Here is a 20,486-nt window from a genome sequence, read left to right on the forward strand (position 1 = left end):
TTCTTGCTGAGAATACTAGCCACTGCACCACCATGTGACCTTAAGTACATCAGTATTTCTTACAGTTATATATATATATATATATATATATATATGTATATATATGTATATGGGTAGGGTGAACGTGGTTATTCAGAGTTAATTAGCCAATAAGCTAAATAAAGCTGTGCATCAGTATGTTAGTGGTTTCAGAGAATGTATGACTGATGAGTTGTTTGAATGCAGAGCAAAAAAAATAGGCTTTCTTTTTAGAGTGTGTATTGTTTCCAGCCAGGTTAACTCATTCCCAGTGGTTTGTGTACTAACCACTTGCTGTCATGCCGACGTACTTACAACACAAACATGACAGTGGTATTCATTTTCTAAACCAACCCAAAACATGATTATGACAAGTCCAAATCAGGGAGTTTGTCCATTTTGTCGAATCAAAAATGGAAGATCATTGTATGTATGAGCAGCTCACAGTGTTATAGTCAGAGACTGAAGGTTTGTTTGTTGCCATCCACCTAACTTTTCCTCACGTCTTCAATTTCTTTGACTCCTGTTAACGAATGTTACCTTGAGCAGAGCTTTAGGTTTAGTCTGTGCAGTAATTTGCTCGTTGAGCGTCAGAGGTCGGCTGACACTGTGTGGGACTGTGATTCGCTGGCGTAGGTGACGGTGGACGGCGGAGGCGGCCAGTCCAGGTCGTCCTGCAGCTCCAGGGCCACCTGCATGTAACGCACCCTCGGAGGCTTGTTTTTCTGACAGAACAACCGGGAGAGGAAGGCCGAGCTCCAACGCTCATTCCCAACCTGAGAGGAGAAAAAGAAAACGTTATTGAGGAAGTTTCTTCATGTTAGCTCTACTGAATGAACAAATGAATGACTGAGCCCGGCATCCGAAAACCGGAATCTGCGAAAAAAATTATATTCTTGGCTCCACATTGCAGCACAGAGTTCCACACAAACTTCCAGCCTCAGAGGATTTATCTGTCCAGTGGATACATGTTATATATGATGGCAATGTGCCTGCTAGAGCCTGCAAATGATCACTTTTCCAAATGCTAACTGTTGTTAGCTCCCAGTAGCCTCTGTGGCTGATGTCATTTCCTGTCCCTTAAGTATCGTTTTACCTTTTTTTTCTACTTACTGACTACTAAACAGCGTTCTGAATAGGGCTGTTTTGGCAGGGTGATTGAACTGCTGTGGTGCTTCATCCTTATGGTATTTTGACCAAATCATGTCACAGACATGTTCATTAGGACACCAGGGAACTAGGTTAACTTGGAGAAATAGGGTATAATATGGGACCTTTAACATTATTTTTACGCTGTGTCCTTCATCTGAAAACAGTCAGACCTGACTGAGGGAGCTTTTGTGTGTTTACACCAGCAGCACATGAGCGTATCTATTTATTAACAGCTGTACGATGGCCAGTTTGCCGCCGTCGTCACTTAACCTTTCGCAATATCGATATTGGTCGTCCTTCTCGACATAAAACTCCTGTGTTTAGGCCAGGAATCGCGTCAGGGACGGGAGATTTAAGAAAAGCCATACTGAGAAACACAGAAAGTCTTGTGAAGCCGATAAGCTCAGGGTCATTTCACATGCAGCGTCCTTTGTGTGCATCGTATTTTCTTTGGAGCCCGCCGTCAGACGCACGCACTAGCGACAGCAAAGTGTTCACTCATCCATTGTGATGCGTCTGCTTTTTCCAGACGTGCAGAGATGGAAAATAACTTTTTTGGGGGGGAATGCAGCTAACGCTTTCAATTAGTCTTTCGTTACAAAGTGGTATCACTGAATGAGTGAGAGAGTGCACACAGACACGTCAAGCTTTTTTTTCCCACACACACACACGGAGCAGCAGTTTGTCATGAGTTTTCAGGCACTGTGTGTGAACAGCCGCTTACTCAGTATTATTATTATTAAAAAAATAATTCTGTGTCTTTATTTATTAGATATGCACTTGAGTTTTAGAAATTTTAGTTTTAAAACAAATTGCAGATACATTTTAACATTTAAATTTGACATACACTACCGTTCAAAAGTTTGGGGTCACTTAGAAATGTCCTTATTTTTGATGGAAAAGCACTGTTTTTTCAATGAATATAACATTAAATGAATCAGAAATACTCTCTATAACAGAGTTCCTACACATTTTCCATTTCAAAATTCCATACTTTTCCAGACTCAAATTTCCAGACTTCTCTGAGGATTTTCCAGTCAATATTAAACATGTGAATACCAATTGTTAGATGCTTATTATGTAAATCAATGGTTTTAAAATCATTCACTCATTTTCCATGAAGCCAGCCCTCGGAAAACGACCCATGACTGACGACAGGTATGAAAAATAATAAATAAATGAGAATCACAGTCAGTAACAGTAACCATGGTAACTCGACACCATTCTACAGCCAGCTTGATTAGTTTCATATCATCTACAGGTAGGCTATGTTGTGTTAGTAACTTGTTTTGATTTGTGCATATATTTAATTTTAGAAAGTGAGATGACAGTCTGGAAACACTAATATTTTTCCATACATTTTTCCCTTTTTCCTTATTTATCCAGACCTGGAAATTACTCAAACTAAACTCCAACTTTTACATGCTGTGTCGGAACCCTGCTATACATTGTTAATGTGGTAAACGACTATTCTAGATCGTTTTTTTAATGGAATATGTACATAGGTGTATAGAGGCCCATTTCCAGCATCCATCTCTCCAGTGTTCTAATGGTTCATTTTGTTTGCTAATCGCGTTAGAAGGCTATTGGATAATTAGAAAACCCTTGTGCAATGATGTTAGCACAGCTGAAAAAAGTTTTGCTGGTTCTTTGACGAAAGGGCAAAATAATTATTTTGAATAAAAATCTTTATTTCTAATCTTGCCAATGTCTTGACTATATTTTCTAGAAATTGTGCAATGAATATGAATAAACACAAACAAATTGTATAGGTGACCCCAAACTTTTGAACAGTAGTGTATAAAACAGATCATCAGAAGAAAATACACAAAAAGGTAAGAGAATCAGAGCTACGAGGGAAAACGCATCACTATCTAAACAGTAAAACCAGGAATGATCAAAAGCTTCCCAACCTGAGGTGTGGCAGACGAGGGGGACTCTGTGGGTTGATTTAACCCATTATTGCCTCTGAAAACTAGCCTCCACAGGATGATGTCAAGGATGAAAATCTATGGGAGATTTCAGTAGGAACTTGAGACTCCGCTCATGAAACACATGACAGGGAGGACTGAAGATTGCGTTAAAGCCACACAAAAGCACAAAAAGAGAAATAACTCAAATGGAACAAAAAAAGATTCATTCATTAGGCTGAACACCATTTCAGTTAAAGGGGGAGGGGGAAAAAAATCAATGCATGCAAATCACTGTTGTCTAATTTTAAAAAGAGAGAGAGCGATCAGTCGCAGGGAGCTTGTCGTGTGTGATGTCTCTGAACTGTACCTCCAGCATGAAAGACACAGCCGCATTCACTATGACAATAACCACCAGCGTAATGCGCCAGTCGTGGGGAACACACACGATCTGAGGGGAGGCAGAGCAGCGGGATAAGCACACAGTTTTTTTTTTTCCGTTAAAAAAAAAAAAAAATAAATAAAAAATCTACTTTTATGCAGCACCACAACAAAAAGGCCGTACCTCCAGGAAGCTGTCGATGGCGGGAACAGGATACAGCATGATGAGCAGCAGGAACATGTACAGACCAATGCAGGAAAGTAAGAACGGCCCTTATGAAACAAACATACAGTAGTTAGTCAAACAGTATACAGTTGTAAAACATCACACTCAAGTAAAATAGTTATACAAATGTTAAAAAAACTGGATTTTAAAGGTTTTAGACTCATGTCATACACTCATATTGGCGTTTAATGGTGAACATTCAATGGTCAATGGGAAAAAAATGTGTTTTGTGAGGTCACTATAACTGTTGACAAAATCAAAATTCTTAATCCTTGAATCCATGTGAACATTTGTGCCAAATTTGGTATTCACAAGCCAAAAGAGGTTTGTGAGGTCACGTTGACCTTGACCTTTGACCGGCAAGATCTCATCAGTTCACCCTCGACTTCACGTGAATGTCTTTGCTAAATCTGAAAAAGATTCTCTCAAGACGATCCAAACAGGACGAGCAAACAGACGAAGAAAATAAAATTGAATGTGAAAAACGAGCCTGATCACTTTCCACACACTTTCATCAGCTTTCTTCAGCTTAGACTTAAAAACGTTTCTCTCACAGTTCTTGTAGCTCGGTTGTCTGAATGGTTTTCCCTTGGAGAAGATGATGGCCACAGCCAGGTACTGGAACGAGGAGACGTAGAAGAGGGTGGTGTTCTCGTAGTTCTTGATGTTTTTGACGTCGTGAGCGGTCGTTACATTCCGGACGTGGGAGAAACTGGATCTGGAAACATTACAGGCGCTGCAGGAGAAGAGAAGATATACAGTATAGACCCTTTTTTTTATAAAAATACAGGAAAATAAATGTCATCTCAGTGTTTCCATTTATCCACAATTCAATCCTGTGACTTATATTAATATTAATGCTCACAGAGTGGTCCTGTTGCCCATATAGTTATGGAGGTCTACTTACATACATAAACTTGTTTTTATGGTCAAAAACCTCCAAGTTGCTGTAAACGAGCCGATAGAAATCTGTGATTTCTGATGCTGTGCTGAGCCGCGATATTTCAGACTGAAATCTCACCCCCAGACGACAGACTGTGTTGTGATTGGCCAGCCAGCGTAGAGCCTTCCCAACTGTCTTGTGATTGGACAATACCCAGAAGTGACATATTCAGCACACCCGCTCTCAGAAGCGCAGCTCCCCCCTCTGGAACGGTGGATGCACTGCTACTCATTATCAAAACATTGTTTTAACAATGTTTAAAAATTAGCTTCTTCACGACTCCCCGCCACAGTCCCTTTTATGACTTTGACCCAGAGTCAGAAGACACTGACGCTCGTGAAACACCTCCACAACGGACGTTATTCTTCTTCTGCGGTTCAATGTACGCAACTGGATGTGCCCGGACCAGGAGAATCTGCTGTTCAGGAGAACTGCTGTTTACATAACCGGACCGGGTTTTTCCCGAGATCTTGCTGAGCCCGAGATTACAATAAAACACAGCGTTCTCAGCAATGGCTGAACTGTTTGTTTCGAACCTTCAGGGCTTCTTAAACAAGGTAATGACGCATACACACTAAAAAACAGCGTTAATTGGAACTTCCGGTCTAGGTCTGCTTTAAGTTGAGTCTAAAATCAGATAAAAACCAGGCACTTGAGCGCAGCAATTCAAAGAGTAAGCTTTATCCACAGTCTCACACATGTTACTCACTCTGACTGTGGCGTCCATATCTCATACCACGTCTGCTGTCTCACCAGGAGAAAAGCCAGGACTTGGAAGAAAAGGCAGGCGATGATCTGGGTCAGAACCGAGAAGAGCAGCGGGCCGGAGATCAGGCTGGACGGCGGGCGACGCCACACCAGCTCCTTCCACGCCGGGTTCAGACTCACTGATGAGGAAAACAGTGAGTTATTTTCCTCCAGAAGGTTAAGATTATATTTGAATGTTTTTGTCTGAAGTTTTTTTAATTATAATTATTTTCATGCTGCTCACTTGTAAAGGCAATGATGAGAATGATGGCAATGTCAATGAAGAGGAACTGGAAGTCTCCTAAGTTGCTGAGGATCTTTAACATCAGAAATGTTGACAATAAATCATTAATCATACTACAATATTAATATATTGTTTCAACACCTTTTAACAATGTTTGTCTGCCACTTTATTCACAATCAGTCAGTATTTAGGTCAATTTAGGGGAATTTGAATACATGTGTCCATGTCTGTAGATTCTATAGCATATTGTGTGTTGTTGTTTTTCCCTGTGACTCAAATGTGAGCGGTAGAATGAGCGCTGTATTTACAGAGTAGAGCAGGGTGACGCTGAGGTACTGGATGATGCTGTAGAGAGCCATGAACTTGAAGACGCAGAAGGACGTGATGAGGGCAGCTCGGCCCTCTCTGTGGAGTGGAAGGTAAGAACATCATATCAGGATAAGACTGCGCTCAATACGGCATGTTAACTAGCAAAATGGAGAACATTGAGACAAAAATATGACAAATTCTCCGCATTAGAATGCTGACTCAGCATTAGCAGCCGTTACCTGATGAGGTTGGGGACACAGGAGATGTTTGAAGTGGAGGAGGTGAAAGGTGAAGCTACAGAAGCCTCCAGCTCAGACAGAGAAATCCCACTGTGAGCGCTCTTCAGAGCCTGATAGACAGTACAGTAAAAACTTTAAATACATTTTTTATAAATTGTAAATGAACTAGTCTAAGGTAGAGTTTTTATCTTGTGAAATTATATATCGTTATATAGTAGATCCAAAGCAAAACATCTGTGATTAGTCAATATTAATCCTAGATAGAAACATTTCTTTCATGCTTTTGTGTTCTATAATAATAATAACTGCAAAAAAACTAAGTCAAAGGTATTTTCAAGTGGTCTTTGCTTGATGTGTGTGTGTGTGTTTTGTAAGATCTAATCCATACTCACTCCACAGTCATTTGCACCATCACCACACATCCCAACAGTGTAGCTGGAAGGTAAACACAGCGATTAAAAATGTTAAAAAAAATAGATTCTGATGCGATAGAAAAGCCACATAATTACCAACGGAAACTCGACAAAGCTCAAGAAACAAGACTCACTCGATGCTCTGCAGGACTTCCACAAGCTGGGTCTTCTGGTCTGGAGCCATTCTGGCCAACACAGTGGCTCTCAGCACTAGCTGGAGCACCCCCATGTGGAAAGACAAGGGATTACAGCAACATACAAAGAAAAAACAAAACATACATATTAACAACTACTCTAACCTGATTAAAGGGAAACACACATAGTTTCACACTGATGTGAATATGCAGCCATGATGTGTTTATGTTCTGTGTACGGCCTGTACCTTCTGGATGAGTTGAGGGAAGTGCTCAATAATAACAGCAAAGGTTTTACCACTTAAAGCAAAGTGATAGTTTTGTTCCGGCGCAGTGTGTTCATCATCATAAACCTCCTCCTTCTCCAAGTCGATCTCCACACACTATAGAAGAAAGGACATATACATATATATATATATATATATATATATATACACGGACATATACATATATACATACACTCTTAGAAATAAAAGTGCCAAGTAGAACCATATAAGGTTCTTCAGCTTGTCCTCATATGAGAACCCTTTTTGGTTCCAGTTAGAACCTTTTTATAAAGGTTCCACCTGGAACCCTAAGTGTAACCAAGAACCCTCTTAAAACCCCTTATTCAGGAAATGGGTTCCGAAGGGTTCTCTGGATCGAAATGGTTCTTACTGGAACCACCAGTGTTACCAAGAACCCTTGAAAAACAAATGGTTCCAGGTAGAACCTCAGCCCTTGTGGAAGAACACTTTTAGAACCCTTATTTCTAAGAGTGTATATGTATATATAAACATACATATACATACATACATGTAAACATGTATATATATGTTGTTTATATGTGTTTTCATATACCGATTTCCTTGGCCAGTGCCTCTGATCATTTCTCTGTCTCACCTGAGTGTCCTTGGCGATCTGAGCAGGATTCTCAGTGTAATGCCACGTGATACTCGCGGGTTCTAAATCTTTAGGTGCCACAGCCTCTGCTATAATGACTCTCTCATGTGCTCGGACCATCCCACAGCTTCGAGCTACTGATATGGCTGTCAGCATGTTGTCACCTGGCAGAGGAAGAAAATGAGCATTAAAAAAAAAGCACAGACGTTCATCATTTCAGCAACAAACCCAGTGAGCCGAGTTACCTGTGACCATCAGAGTGCGAATGTTAGCCTGTCGCAATTCACGTAAAACCCCAGCAGTCTCCGGCTTGATTTTGTTCTGCATGATGATCAAACCCAGGAACTCCATGTTGGTTTCTATCAGGTCCCTAAGACAACATGTAAACATGTAAACACCAGGGAACACTTTTAACAATTATAGTACTGTTAGTCCATGGTAATATTATATTATTCAGTCATTTTTTTTAATAGGGAGGTAACACCAATCTTATTTCTGATTTCCATCAAATAACACAGGTGATAGTGTCATAATAATAATATATTCAGAGGTTTTGCTCTGGAGATTCATATTAAAATTCATAATTGCCATATTATAAAGTTGAATTTCATCCACTCTTATGTCCAACATGTTATTACAGAGATATTACTTTGTGTTTGGGTTACTGTACGTTACAGTATAATAACAATATTCATTTATATAGGACTAATATACCAAGGCATTTTGTAAATCCAGATGTCCAGGAATGAACAAAGGTGACAGAAAATCAATGACATAACTTTCAAGTCATTATTACACATCACACATGTGTTACTAGAAGTTTAGTAGTTGTAATTCATGCGTTGCCTTCCTGTGAACCTTCCTTATCCACTCTTACTTCAGTTAATGATTGCCATGTCCACCAACATGAGGGCAAACAAACACCCAGACACAGACAGGAATGTTTTGATTTCAGTCTAGGTTGTCCCTGCTGACAACCACCTAATTCTAAATCAATACTCGGGATAAGAGTATTTTGTGGCCTAATGTGAAGGTTGAGGCTCTGTGGATTTAATTATTTTCAGCATCGTTTGTTGTTGTGGGAGCAACACAACGAATCAAGCAAATCGTTTTAGTTTAATTATTAGTTTCCTGACATCAAATTATGATATTTGCTCTTTGTATGAAATAACTTGACCATTTTCTGCTTCCCTGTAGATATAAGTGGACATTTTGTCATTTCATCTTATCTTTGCCTGGTTATCACTCAAACTGTCTATCACACATTACAACACTCATTAAACAAAGCTGATTTGTCTTAGTGTTACAGTATTTTAGGTTGAGGGCGTTTCAGGAGTCGTCATTAGCCACATGTACTGTGGACAGTGTTATCTGTGAATGGAAACATACCTGCTGAGGCTCTGAACTTTGTGCCAGGAGAGTTTGGACTCCAGCTGACGATGTGCCAGGGCAATAACACGGAAACCCTGCCTGGTGTAGATCTCCAGAGTCTCTGTGAAACTCAGTGGGACTGGAATGGAGAACGAGTGCATGAGAGGCTGTGCATAAAAACACCCGAAACATCCTTTTTATGTCAATTATTGAGCGAGGACAGCGAGTGTCAGACCTGTTTGCTGTTTGCAGAGGCTGGCCACAACCTCTGGAGCTCCTTTCAAGTAAGCATCCATGTGCTTTTCTGCCAACTTCCTCACGACGACGCTCATCCTCTGCAGCGTTGAGGAGAAGGGGAACTGACGCACGATGCCGATCTCAAAGGGCTGAGGAGCAAAGACACAGGTTTGGAATCAGGAATCTGAGACTCCCAACTGTTCGCTCTGTTGCACCCACAATATAAGCGACAGGAAATCCACGACTGAGAAGGGACTGAAAACACAAGTCTATCCACCAAGACAACAACAAACAAACAATCAGGGTATATGCAGGTTGCAGAAAGTCACATTTAAGACTCTTTAAGACCTTTGTATTGTTACCTTGAATGAAATTTAAGACCGAAAACACTATTAATATAGGCAATAAACACAGTATGAAGGAAAAATCTTAATTCATAATAGAGGTAGAATAAGGTTATGTAGAATAAGGTGTTAATACCTGCTTAATGATTACTAATAAAGGGCTAGTATGCTACTTATACATGTTAGTAAGCACCTAGTTAATGGTGAATATATGTTCCCTAATCTAAAGTGTTACATTAGTGGACATCAATACCGTTATTGTGACAGATAATAATAGAAAATCATTAACCACAGTAGAAGTGGAGGAAGAAGGTTTGCAAAGGAAAGCAAATTAGACCTTTTTTCAGAGAGCTCCTGAAAAAATGATGTCTTTACAGTCATTAACAGATACCCTGACTGAAGGATAAAGACACAGAGAGTCACTGTACCATGTTCTGAGCAGGAGGGTTGCTCTGATTGGCTTCAGGGACGACGTGCTTCGGAGGTCGCACGACCGTGGGCATTATGGGATTGTGGTGCGCCGTCTCCTCCTCGGTGGGCTCTTCTAGGATCTTAACAAACACGAGATCATATGATCATCTTTGAATATGTTACATGGCAGCTTCCTCTGTTCATGCTGGAATACACTACCGTTCAAAAGTTTGGGCTCACCTATACAATGTTGTTGTGTTTTCCTTTAAAACTCACACTTGTATTCGTCAAAAGAGTTGCAAAATGAATATGATGAAATTATTTTTATTCAAAATAATAATTTTGCCCTTCAAACTTTGCTTTAGTCAAAGGACTTTTCAGCTGTGCTAACATCATTGCACAAGGGTTTTCAAGGTTCTCTAATCAGATGGACTGAATGGAAGTGGAATAGAAATGGGCCTCTATACACCTATGTACATATTCCATTAAAAACCAGACGTTTGCAGCTAAAATAGTCGTTTACCACATTAACAATGTATAGAGTGTATTTCATTGGAAAAAAAATTTCGAAGTCCTAAAAAGGACATTTCTAAGTGAGCCCAAACTTTTGAAAGGTAGTGTATCTGCGGTACTAGATTGTGGCCGTTTCAGCCGACTTGCTCTGCCAGGGCAGCAAGTGTGTTTGGTGCTGCATAATTAATGTACACACTGCTGTGAGTAAACACACTCACCCAGCCTGTGGCATTAAACATCTTCAGGTCTAAAGGATCTCCGCAGAGTTGGCCCTCTATCTTGGTCAGTGAGTGGCAGGTGGCCATGCAGGCCACAAACACAGACTTCACCAGACTCTCCTTGGCTGCTTCAGACTCTGGAGGAGAAAAGCTGGGATAGAGAGGAAGGGACTGACTCAGCAGGTGGAAGTCACACAAAGTGAGCTTACACGTGAAAAATGCACAACAAAAATCGTATTTTCAAAAACCCAATACCTGCCGTCTTCAACTCTCTGAATCCCCCACAGGTCCAAACCGTCCTCTGTCAAAGTACCGGTCTAAAAGAAAAACAAATACAGATCTGGCTGTACCACTGTTTAGGAAGACACCAACCACAGTGAAATAGTAATCAGGAGTCAGGATATAAACATTGTTACAGCTCAGATTTTGAGAGTTAGTGCAAATGTTCACATTTTACAGGCTGGGAACAGTAAAAAAAACAAATATTTCCAATGATCCACAATTACACTCACTGATAAATCCACTACATATCCATCCTCTTATTTCTGTAATAAAACATAACTTCCTGCTCAGTGGCCACAACCACAGCTCTGTCTCATTATGGTTTGGACACTTATTAAACCATGAAGTCAGACTAAAACGGGAGCTTGTACTCGACCTTAGCGTGGGAAGTGAAAGCTTCATAACTAATTTTTACGCATTCTGAGGCAAGAGATTATTCAGTGCGAGTCAAGTACAGTTCATGTGCATGTGATAAACAGACATGTGACAAGTGCAGAGCTGGAAATGAAACCGTTTGAAATACCTTGTCGAAGCAAACCAGGTTCAGTTGACCGCACATGTTGATCCTCTGGGGGCTGATGCAAAAGATGCCGACTCGCTTCAGACGCCTCTGTGCGTACACGATCCCAGCCGTCATGGCCGCCGGTAAGGCCGGCGGCACAGTGATGGTGATGATGTCCAGAGACTCGATGATGATAGTTTTCGCCGGAACCTGAATGGAATCCAGAAACAGCCTTCAGTAGTGGACAATGACGCACGTGCAGACATGCCTTTTAAAAAGGAGACATATTTTACCCTATTTCTACAAGTGAACCTAGTTCCCTGGTGTCCTTATGAACATGTCTGTGACATGCTTTGGTCAAAATACCGTAAAGGATGAAGCACCACAGCAGTTCAATCACTCTGCCAAAACAGCCCTGTTCAGAACGCTCGCTTTTGAGTGCCTGTCTCTTTAAATGCAAATGAGACACAGGAAACTACGTCAGCGTCACTGAGGCTCCGGCAGCTAACAGCAGTTAGCATTTGGAAAAGCCATCAGTTGCCGACTCAAGCCGGCACATTGCCGTCATATGCAACATGTATCCACTGGACACGTAAATCCTCTGAGGCTTGAAGTTTGTGTAGAACTCTGTGCTGCACTGTGAACACTTCGCGGACTTCCGGATACTATTGTCCTCATCTGCACTCTCACAAAGGAATTTGCACATTGTGACGTCACATTGTGTGTGGAAGTCAACATTGTGTGTTTTATCTCCTGTACTTAGACTGAGGACCACAAAAACATTTTAAAAAGTCATCTTTTTTCACACTTTGCCTACTCATAGGGCCTCCAGAGTCCCAAATATAAGTATTAAAATGATTAAAAGGTTGATTTTGCATAATAAGTCACACTGTACCTGATTCATCACACTGAGGACGATGGTGTAGATGAAGCCGATTCCTGCCACTCCCACCAAACACAACAGGAACAGGTACGCGTCGTGGTACAGCTTGAAGTCTGTGGGTTTCGGATAGAGGATGGAGCGCACCAGCTGGCCTTTCTCTGTGCTGAAGCCTGTAGGATAAGTCATATTCGATCACTTTCCTGGAATCACTTGTAGAGGCCAAACATGTATCACCGGGGCATCAACATGTTCCCTCTGTCTCACCTGTTCTGACCACAACAGCCTTCACCATTTCACCAGTGTAGAAGCGGGTCTGGATGACATGGGTGCCACAGAACAGAGTGTGTCTCTTGTGCTCCTCCATGTTGTAGCTCCTGGCTGAATCCTCACCTGAGCTGGGCAGACTGGTCTTGGTTACTGGCACACTCTCTCCTGAGGATGAAGAGAGAGTCAGCCACAGCTCTGTGAACACTGATGCTGATCAACTATGAAATCATGTCATGGGAAAAAAGAAACGCTCTTCATCTTATACATGCTGTAAGAGTGTGTAACTGCCTTAAAAAATAAAACTCATTTGATCAATAAAGACAAGTCAGATGAGTGCATGGTAGAGAGAGGGCGAGTTGAGAGAGAATGTTCACATTCTTGTTGGTATGTGAAGGCCACCGTAGTTCCCTGATACATGGCAAAGAGAGGGGAGAGTGGAAGTGTCACTAATGACACACTGGACCTTTGAAAATGCAATAGTCAAATCAGGACGGAGACAAAGGCAGATATGGCGACTTCTGCACCTTTAAAACTCAAAACTGGACAAATCTTAAATATATTTCAGCACCTTTAAACGCAGACTGGATGATCTTATCTGCTCAAGGGTGATAAAAGACATTTTCTTATCTTAAAAACGGAAATAAGAGAACATTGAAAATACAACCTGTCAGCATGCTCTCGTTTACAATGCAGGTTCCGTGGATGAGCACGGCGTCACAGGGCATGATCATGCCATTTGCTGGAATAACGACGACGTCGCCGGGCACAAGATCTGTCGACATGGCCTCCAAAATATCTACAAATAATCATAGAGCGAAAGAGCAAAGCTATAACGATATCACAGCCGAACATGATTTTACTTACTTTACAGCATTAACACAATCCAGAGTGAATTGCACTCACAGCTTTCACGAACTTACCTTTATCTTCTTTGCACAGTGTAACCCGGACCACACTGTGTGCTGCCACCATGTCATGGAGCATCACATATTGCTGAAACGAGCGAGGCACCGTGTCACGACTTAAAGACCTCGTCTTTTCTAGCTTGCGTCTACGCGTCACTCACCTTTTTGATGGTATACAGCGAGGTAGCGATTGAAATGGCAGACATAAAAACGATGGCTGTGGCATAATAATAGTAATCCTCAGCGCTCCACAGGATAACACTGAAGAGCTGGAAGATGTAGAAAGGATTCAAGACCTGATGTGGGAAAAGAAAGAAACACAGGCCCGAGAGTATTTATGTTTTATCTTATTATCATCATATCACGGCGACGGGATATCGTGTGTCTGAGATTATAACTCACCTCTTTTATGAGGAGCTTGAACAAGGAGGGAACTCGGACAGCGATCTCATTCTCCCCAAAAAACAACCTCCTGTAAGAAATAAAACACGTATAATGAGGGTAGAGCTGAAACAACTGAATGATGAATCGATTACTAAATTAATCGTCAACTATTTAGATTTTTTTATGATTAAAACAAGATTTCTGACTGTTTTAGCTTCTAAAATGTGAATATTTTCAGGTTTCTTTGCTCCACATAACAAACAAATCATTAAATGATTTTTGTTTTTGGACAAAATAAGACATTCAAGATCATCATTTCCAGGATTGACAAACAGCATTTTCTGACATTTTATTGACCAAACGATTAATCGATCAATCAATAAGATCTAAATGTGGAGATGAATATTTAGCCATTACCCAGACATAAACTCTGTCACATATCTAGAACCAATTCACCCAACATCTTCCAGACTTTACTTGAAATCTAGCATGAAAAATGTCCTGAGATTTGCTTTGTCTCATGCAGGCAATTTCAGGAAACCGACCTGACTTCAGTGCATGTCTAAAATCAGCTTAAATGTGGACAAATGAATTTATGACACCTCACATCTTCTCCACACTTGTAAAACAGTGAAAACATGACGAGCGTACCTGTAGTCCTGCACTCTTTCACAGAGTCCAGAGCTGTGGTCAGAGTAGATGCTCGCACAACTCACTTTCACATCCTCCAAGCCTCTAGAAAAGTCACACACACATTCGTGTCTTCATGTTTGATCGATGAATGACAGCGCTAACAGTAACAGAGTGTTTTTACACAGGGACTCATACTTGTACGTCTCAAAGGTCTGCGCCTCGTCATTCCAGTAGTATGTAGAGCTGTGGTGGCTGAAGTAGTGAATCTGAGGAGGCGGGATGAGAAAGGGAGGAGGGGGGTAAGATACTGACTGCACAAGTGACAAAGACAATTGGGCAAAAAGTGTTTTACAAATTTCAGCTTCAAGATTTTCCTTATCACTGTTAGCAGCTGTGTCATCAGTGAGAGCAGTGAGTGTCCCTTTAAAATACGGCAAACACAGTTTTACTCCAAGGTACCTGAACAGGCAGGTGTTGAGAAAACGTCCCATGATGCTCTGGTGCGGCGCCGACGCTGTGGTCTCCATTGGGCAGAAGAGCTGTGGGCCACAGATCCAAACTGTCGAAGGGTTTCTTCCCTGGAGCCAGCATCACATGGACTTTAGCTCGAAACCACTGCTTGAACTCATTCTGTGATTACAACACAAAGAATTTCAGTCTTTCTCATTTGCAGTGTTTACAGTGTGTGTGTGTGCCAACCAAAGTAACACTTGTGTGGCTGATTTGTGTATAGTGGCACAGTGTGCTGCACAAGTGTGAACTCATTATTCAGTGTAAAGGGACAACAGACAAGCTACATTAAATCTAATATGTTTATTATGAGTAGATGACTTCAGTTTCCTTGTATTAAAGGGGACATATTATAGCCTATTTCTCCAAGTTAAACTAGTTCCCTGGTGTCCTAATGAACATGTCTGTGACATGCTTTGGTCAAAATACCATAAGGATGAAGCACCACAGCAGTTCAATCACCCTAACAAAACAGCCCTGTTCAGAATGCTCCGTTTAGTATCTCTTTAGGTCCACCTTAAAGGTCCACCTTAAAAAAAAGTCAAACGAAACTTAAGGGACAGGAAATGACATCAGCCACAGAGGCTACTGGGAGCTAACAGCAGTTAGCATTTGGAAAAGTGATCATTTGCAGGCTCTAGCAGGCCTATTGCCGTCATATATTACACGTATCAAATGGACAGATAAATCCTCTGAGGCTGGAAGTTTGTGTAGAACTCTGTGCTGCACTGTGGAGCCAAAAATAGAACATTTTGCGGTTTTCGGATGCTGTTGCCCTCGCCTGCACTCTCGTGTGTTTTACAGACAAAGCGCGAGACAACAATTCAGGAATTTAGCGCATTGTGACGTACCAATGAACGCGGAAGTCAACATTGTGTGTTTTATCTCCTGTACTTAGACTGAGGAGGACCACAAAAACATGAGTGAGTCAACTTTTTTCAGACTTTGCCAACAAATATAAGGATTAATATGATTACTAAGTTGATTTTGCATAATATGTCCCCTTTAAAGGATTGTACATTCAGAAAATCATGTCAAGTGTGTGTTGTGTGTGTGGGGGTGGAAGAGAAGGTAAGTACTGTGGTCCTGAGCAGCAGTGTGTGTGCGTCCCTCAGCGAGGTGTGTGTGCATGTGCCCTTAACACCCCACTCAGGCAGCCAATAGAGCAGCAGCAGGAGGAGACCGCCAGAGGAAACAGCACCTACGCCCACCAAGATCATCTTCCACATGCACGGCCGGTACCCCCACACCTCCTGCTCAAGGAAACACTGACGTAAAGAGACTGACAGGTGGGACAAACAGACTGATGTGAAGGCAGAAGGTATCATAAAAGGCACAGTCTGTAATAAATACAGCAAATACACGGCGCGTATCATCGCACAATGGAAGCATTTTTGGCAAGAGTGATTCAGAATTAATGTTAGGGACGATTTTCAGCTTTGATGAGGGAGTTCTTCAAGCTAATTTTAAAGAGGAAACATCTCACCGTCTAAGCTGCCATAACTTCATTAGATTCATCTAGTGGTGTTTTTGGAGCAAATCAATGCATCTTTTCTATGTGTACAGTGTAAATTCATCTGCATCATTAAGTTAGCTTAGCGTAAATACAGGGTCAGATGGTCCGTGTAACTTCCGTTCATTCGTTTTCAAAATAAAACCAGCCTTGCCTTGTTCTCTCAATACTGGTTTACAAAATCAAAATGAAAAAAAAACGGATAACGACTCGTTTTTCCAATTTCTGATTTTGTGCTGAAATGAAAAATGGGAGACAAAACATCCATTTTGATCATCAATTTTGATGAATGCAAGTATCCGCTCTGTGTTGCACCCTGGGGGCTCCAGATCGTGGTGCGGGAGGTGGTGGAAAATATGTGAAAAAAAGTATAAACGTGGGGGGTGTGTGTGGTGCTTGTTGTCCCCGCTGTGGAGTTCCAGAGGGGCACGTAGTATTGTGAAAATGTCAAAAATAGCAACGTGAAAATAATGTAAAACAGTTCATATTAATGTCAATAGCGTTAAAAATGCGTAAAAAGGCCAAAAAAGTATAACAGTGGAGCTCCAGGGGGGATGCGTGTGGTGCTTGTTGTATCCGCTCTGGGGCTCCAGGGAGGCGGAGTGGTGGTGGTCAGTGTCCCCCGCTATGGAGCTCCAGGGTGTGGGGCGGGAGATGGCAGGAGATGGTGGTTTATTTCTGGTTTTATTTTGAAAAACGAACGGGCGGAAGGTACACGGACCTACACGGACAATTTTCACCAAGATCAAACTCAGTGTAAATCTGTTTTTCCTCAAATGTCAAACTACCTCTGAAACATGTGAGCGTTATATTCCACAGGAACGTAAACGTATGTGAGAAAAATGGATGATGTAAGTCCAATATGCACCATATGAACTATTTGTCAATAGATTTCAATTAAAGTCGTTTACATACACATAAATGATATACACGTCTTTAAAGCCAGCGCACACAGTCATACATGAAACTGACAACCTTCAACCACAAACACGCAATAACACTTGTATCCATAGTAACACGTCTACAAAATGAAACATTACACCATTTCCTGTTTCTCTGCAAATGTGATGTTTTGAAGAACGTTTAGGCCAATGAATTGTTCAACATTATATAAAATAAAGTGAGATAAACATCATACCATCTCATCCTCCAGGCCCTTGTTTATTATCTTCGCCTCTCTCGTCTTCATTCTGTCACAAGCGTAGCTACAAAAAACAAAACAAAATCAAAGACAGAACACTTTTTTGACTGTGTTTTCAACAGATGCTTTGATTTGAGCTTGCATTGTGTCTTTAATATTGCACTAATATGGCGTCTTGTGTGTGCGTGTGAAACCGAAACGCCCTAAATAACAATATAATAATAATAATAACTAAATAAAGTAATGTGTGTCTGTATCAAGTTGGTCATTAAAAGGACAGCTTTACCTCTTTCTAATAACAACTTTGCCTTGACTGCACTGTCAAGGATTACAACAAAACATGCCCAGACATGTCTGACCTGGCACCGCACACTCACCTGTCACTGTGATCAGCATTAAACTGACTTTACTAACATCAAGTGAGGAGATTCTTTATATAAGAGGCAGTTGGTGAAGCATGTTGTTGAGGTGCTGAAGATATGTAAACCTTTGCTCTATCACACACACACACACACACACACACACATGCTCCATAACAGTGACACCTACACTAAATCATGTTTGACTAATGTTTGACAGTCTATCAGACCTGACCTCTGTGTACCACATGTCACCCAAGTCTGGAAAGAAAGAACAAATCTTACTTTACTGAACACGCTTTTTTTTTTTTAAGATCGCGCTGTGTTCATGTCAACAGGTTTGGTACAAACGCACGACATAGGTAAATAGTTAGTCAATTCTGAACACATACAATAACTAAATTTAATAAGTATAGCTTTATGAAGAGAAAACAACTCAAATAGCAGCTGCCAATCTACCTCAAAAAGTATTGGACGTTCTGTTTATCAGTGTTATCTGCAATCCAGAATTAAACTGTCATCAGTTCCATTAGAAGCATGTTCAGTTTGTGCCGTGTCCTCTTTTGAGAGAGCATTTTATTTCATTATTTATCATCATCTTATTGTATTATCTGCTGCTGTAATTTGCAGTGATACTGTTTGTCTCATAACTTTAAATACAAGTTTAAGATGAGGCCACATGATTTTAGGAAAATGTGCTACGTTGTTGTTGAGCATTCCAGTGGAGATATGACTCGTGGTAAATAAACAAATACTACACAATGATGTCTGTAGTAGTGGAGTAGCAAACATTGGGTTTGCTACTCCACATACACTCATGCAGACACAAAAATTTAATATATTGTGTGTCCATTACACGTTCTCCTCCTCTACACAAAATATTCCTCACATCCTGTATTGTTGAAAAGTTTTGTTAAATAAATGCAACCATATATATCCAACTCCAATGCTTCTGAAACAAATCTGCAAATCTGAGGTAAGACATTTACATTCAGTTGTGATAAATCTAAGGCTGCAACAATTATTATTATTAATTGATTACTAAATTACTTTGATATTCAATTGATCGGCTTGAGTTTTTCCAGATTTTTCAGCTTCTTAAATGTGAATATAATTAATTGGTTGCTTTGCTCCATATGACAACAAAATCATTTTGGTATCATCATCATTTCCAGGTTTGGTAAACAATGATCAACATTTTAATTTTTTTACTTTTTTCTGATATTTAAAGGTGCATTATGTAATAAATCTAAAGCAACTCGCCATAAAATCCTCCTAATATGTCACAGAGACTCAGGAATAATGTTCATATAACAAACTGAACTCACCAACAACAACAGTACAGACAAAATATTTGCATTAAAAACATTTTTTTGCGGACTGCAAATCATGTTTATGTTTTGAAATCATGTTTTGGCATGTGGCGCCACCTATCGCCATCTACCAATCATTGCAGTCAGTAGAGTCTCAGCTGCCGCACTACCACGGGTTGCCAGTTAATTCAGAAAATTAAACCTAAAAGACCTCTGTATTTTGAATTTGAATGTAGTAACCGTTTTTGGCCACATTCTTACATATGGCACCTTTAACAGAGCAGACAAGATTATTAAAATTATGAGTTAGTTGCAGCTTTAGTTAAATCTAAAAAAGAAATGATGTTCAGGTCAGACAGTAAATAAAAAACAAATGCATCTACCTTTATGGTGAATTCTTGGCCAAACAAAACAAGCATAATGAACCACATGCAGTACAGTGTGTTAATGGTGTGATAATGACAGCTCTGGTACTTAAACGTGTACATGTATTGCACTTAGTTAAGGTTAATAGACAACAGTAGCAGTAGTAAAGTTACAGGGCGATAAAAGTACTTTGATAAACTTTGCGCAACGACAAAACTCCAACGCAAACTTCGGAGAAATAGTTTCCACACTGTTGTAAAACTGTGTGAGTCCTGAGCAACCACACGGTGAGTGTGAACCTGCAGCCACAAACTAGTGTTTGTACTTTTTTTTTTTTTACAAACACGAGTCAAAGTCCTGTCCTACGAGCGCCTTTAACTTCTTCAGCACACAGAATAAACTCCTCACATCGTGGAAATATGCTGTAATAATCCGTGCGTCGTGACCACTCACCAAAGCCTCTTCTCTTCTGTGTTGTGTGTGTGTGTGTGTGTGTCAGTGAGTCAGCAGCATGCTCACACACTGCTGCACTGATGTTGCTCGGATCAACCTCAGCAGCCGTTAACTCCAGAGAGAGAGAGAGAGAGGAAACGCGCCCACACAGATCCACGCTGCGCCGTGGACGGACGGACCGTCCCAAACCGGTCCTCTCTGGAGGAAGTGGGAAAACAGGATGTGAGGTCATTTGAGGACACGCGCCGCGCGGTTTTAGGCCAAATCTCTGCGAGTTTCAACA

At 40.8% G+C, this 20,486-nt stretch overlaps 1 protein-coding gene across 1 annotated transcript; it reads right to left on the minus strand.

The window, feature by feature from the left end:
• Nucleotides 1-608: 608 nt before the first annotated feature.
• Nucleotides 609-20,286, minus strand: LOC310927586 (polyamine-transporting ATPase 13A3-like; the record flags this gene model as incomplete). Its single annotated transcript, XM_083889907.1, is given in 32 exon segments — nucleotides 609-794; nucleotides 3,084-3,179; nucleotides 3,451-3,531; nucleotides 3,646-3,734; nucleotides 4,242-4,423; nucleotides 5,340-5,517; nucleotides 5,622-5,694; nucleotides 5,930-6,026; nucleotides 6,170-6,279; nucleotides 6,562-6,604; nucleotides 6,717-6,796; nucleotides 6,965-7,099; nucleotides 7,599-7,762; nucleotides 7,844-7,968; nucleotides 8,988-9,108; nucleotides 9,205-9,355; nucleotides 9,979-10,101; nucleotides 10,693-10,843; nucleotides 10,948-11,009; nucleotides 11,498-11,686; nucleotides 12,372-12,529; nucleotides 12,624-12,786; nucleotides 13,289-13,422; nucleotides 13,547-13,619; nucleotides 13,693-13,827; nucleotides 13,934-14,003; nucleotides 14,567-14,650; nucleotides 14,744-14,814; nucleotides 15,008-15,178; nucleotides 16,138-16,311; nucleotides 17,710-17,776; nucleotides 20,204-20,286. Coding segments are annotated over 31 exon segments (3,720 nt in total). The 5' UTR covers nucleotides 17,761-17,776; nucleotides 20,204-20,286.
• Nucleotides 20,287-20,486: the final 200 nt, after the last annotated feature.

The sequence above is a fragment of the Microchirus variegatus genome, assembly GCF_963457635.1.
Source record: "Microchirus variegatus genome assembly, chromosome: 5".
Classification (NCBI taxonomy): domain Eukaryota; kingdom Metazoa; phylum Chordata; class Actinopteri; order Pleuronectiformes; family Soleidae; genus Microchirus; species Microchirus variegatus.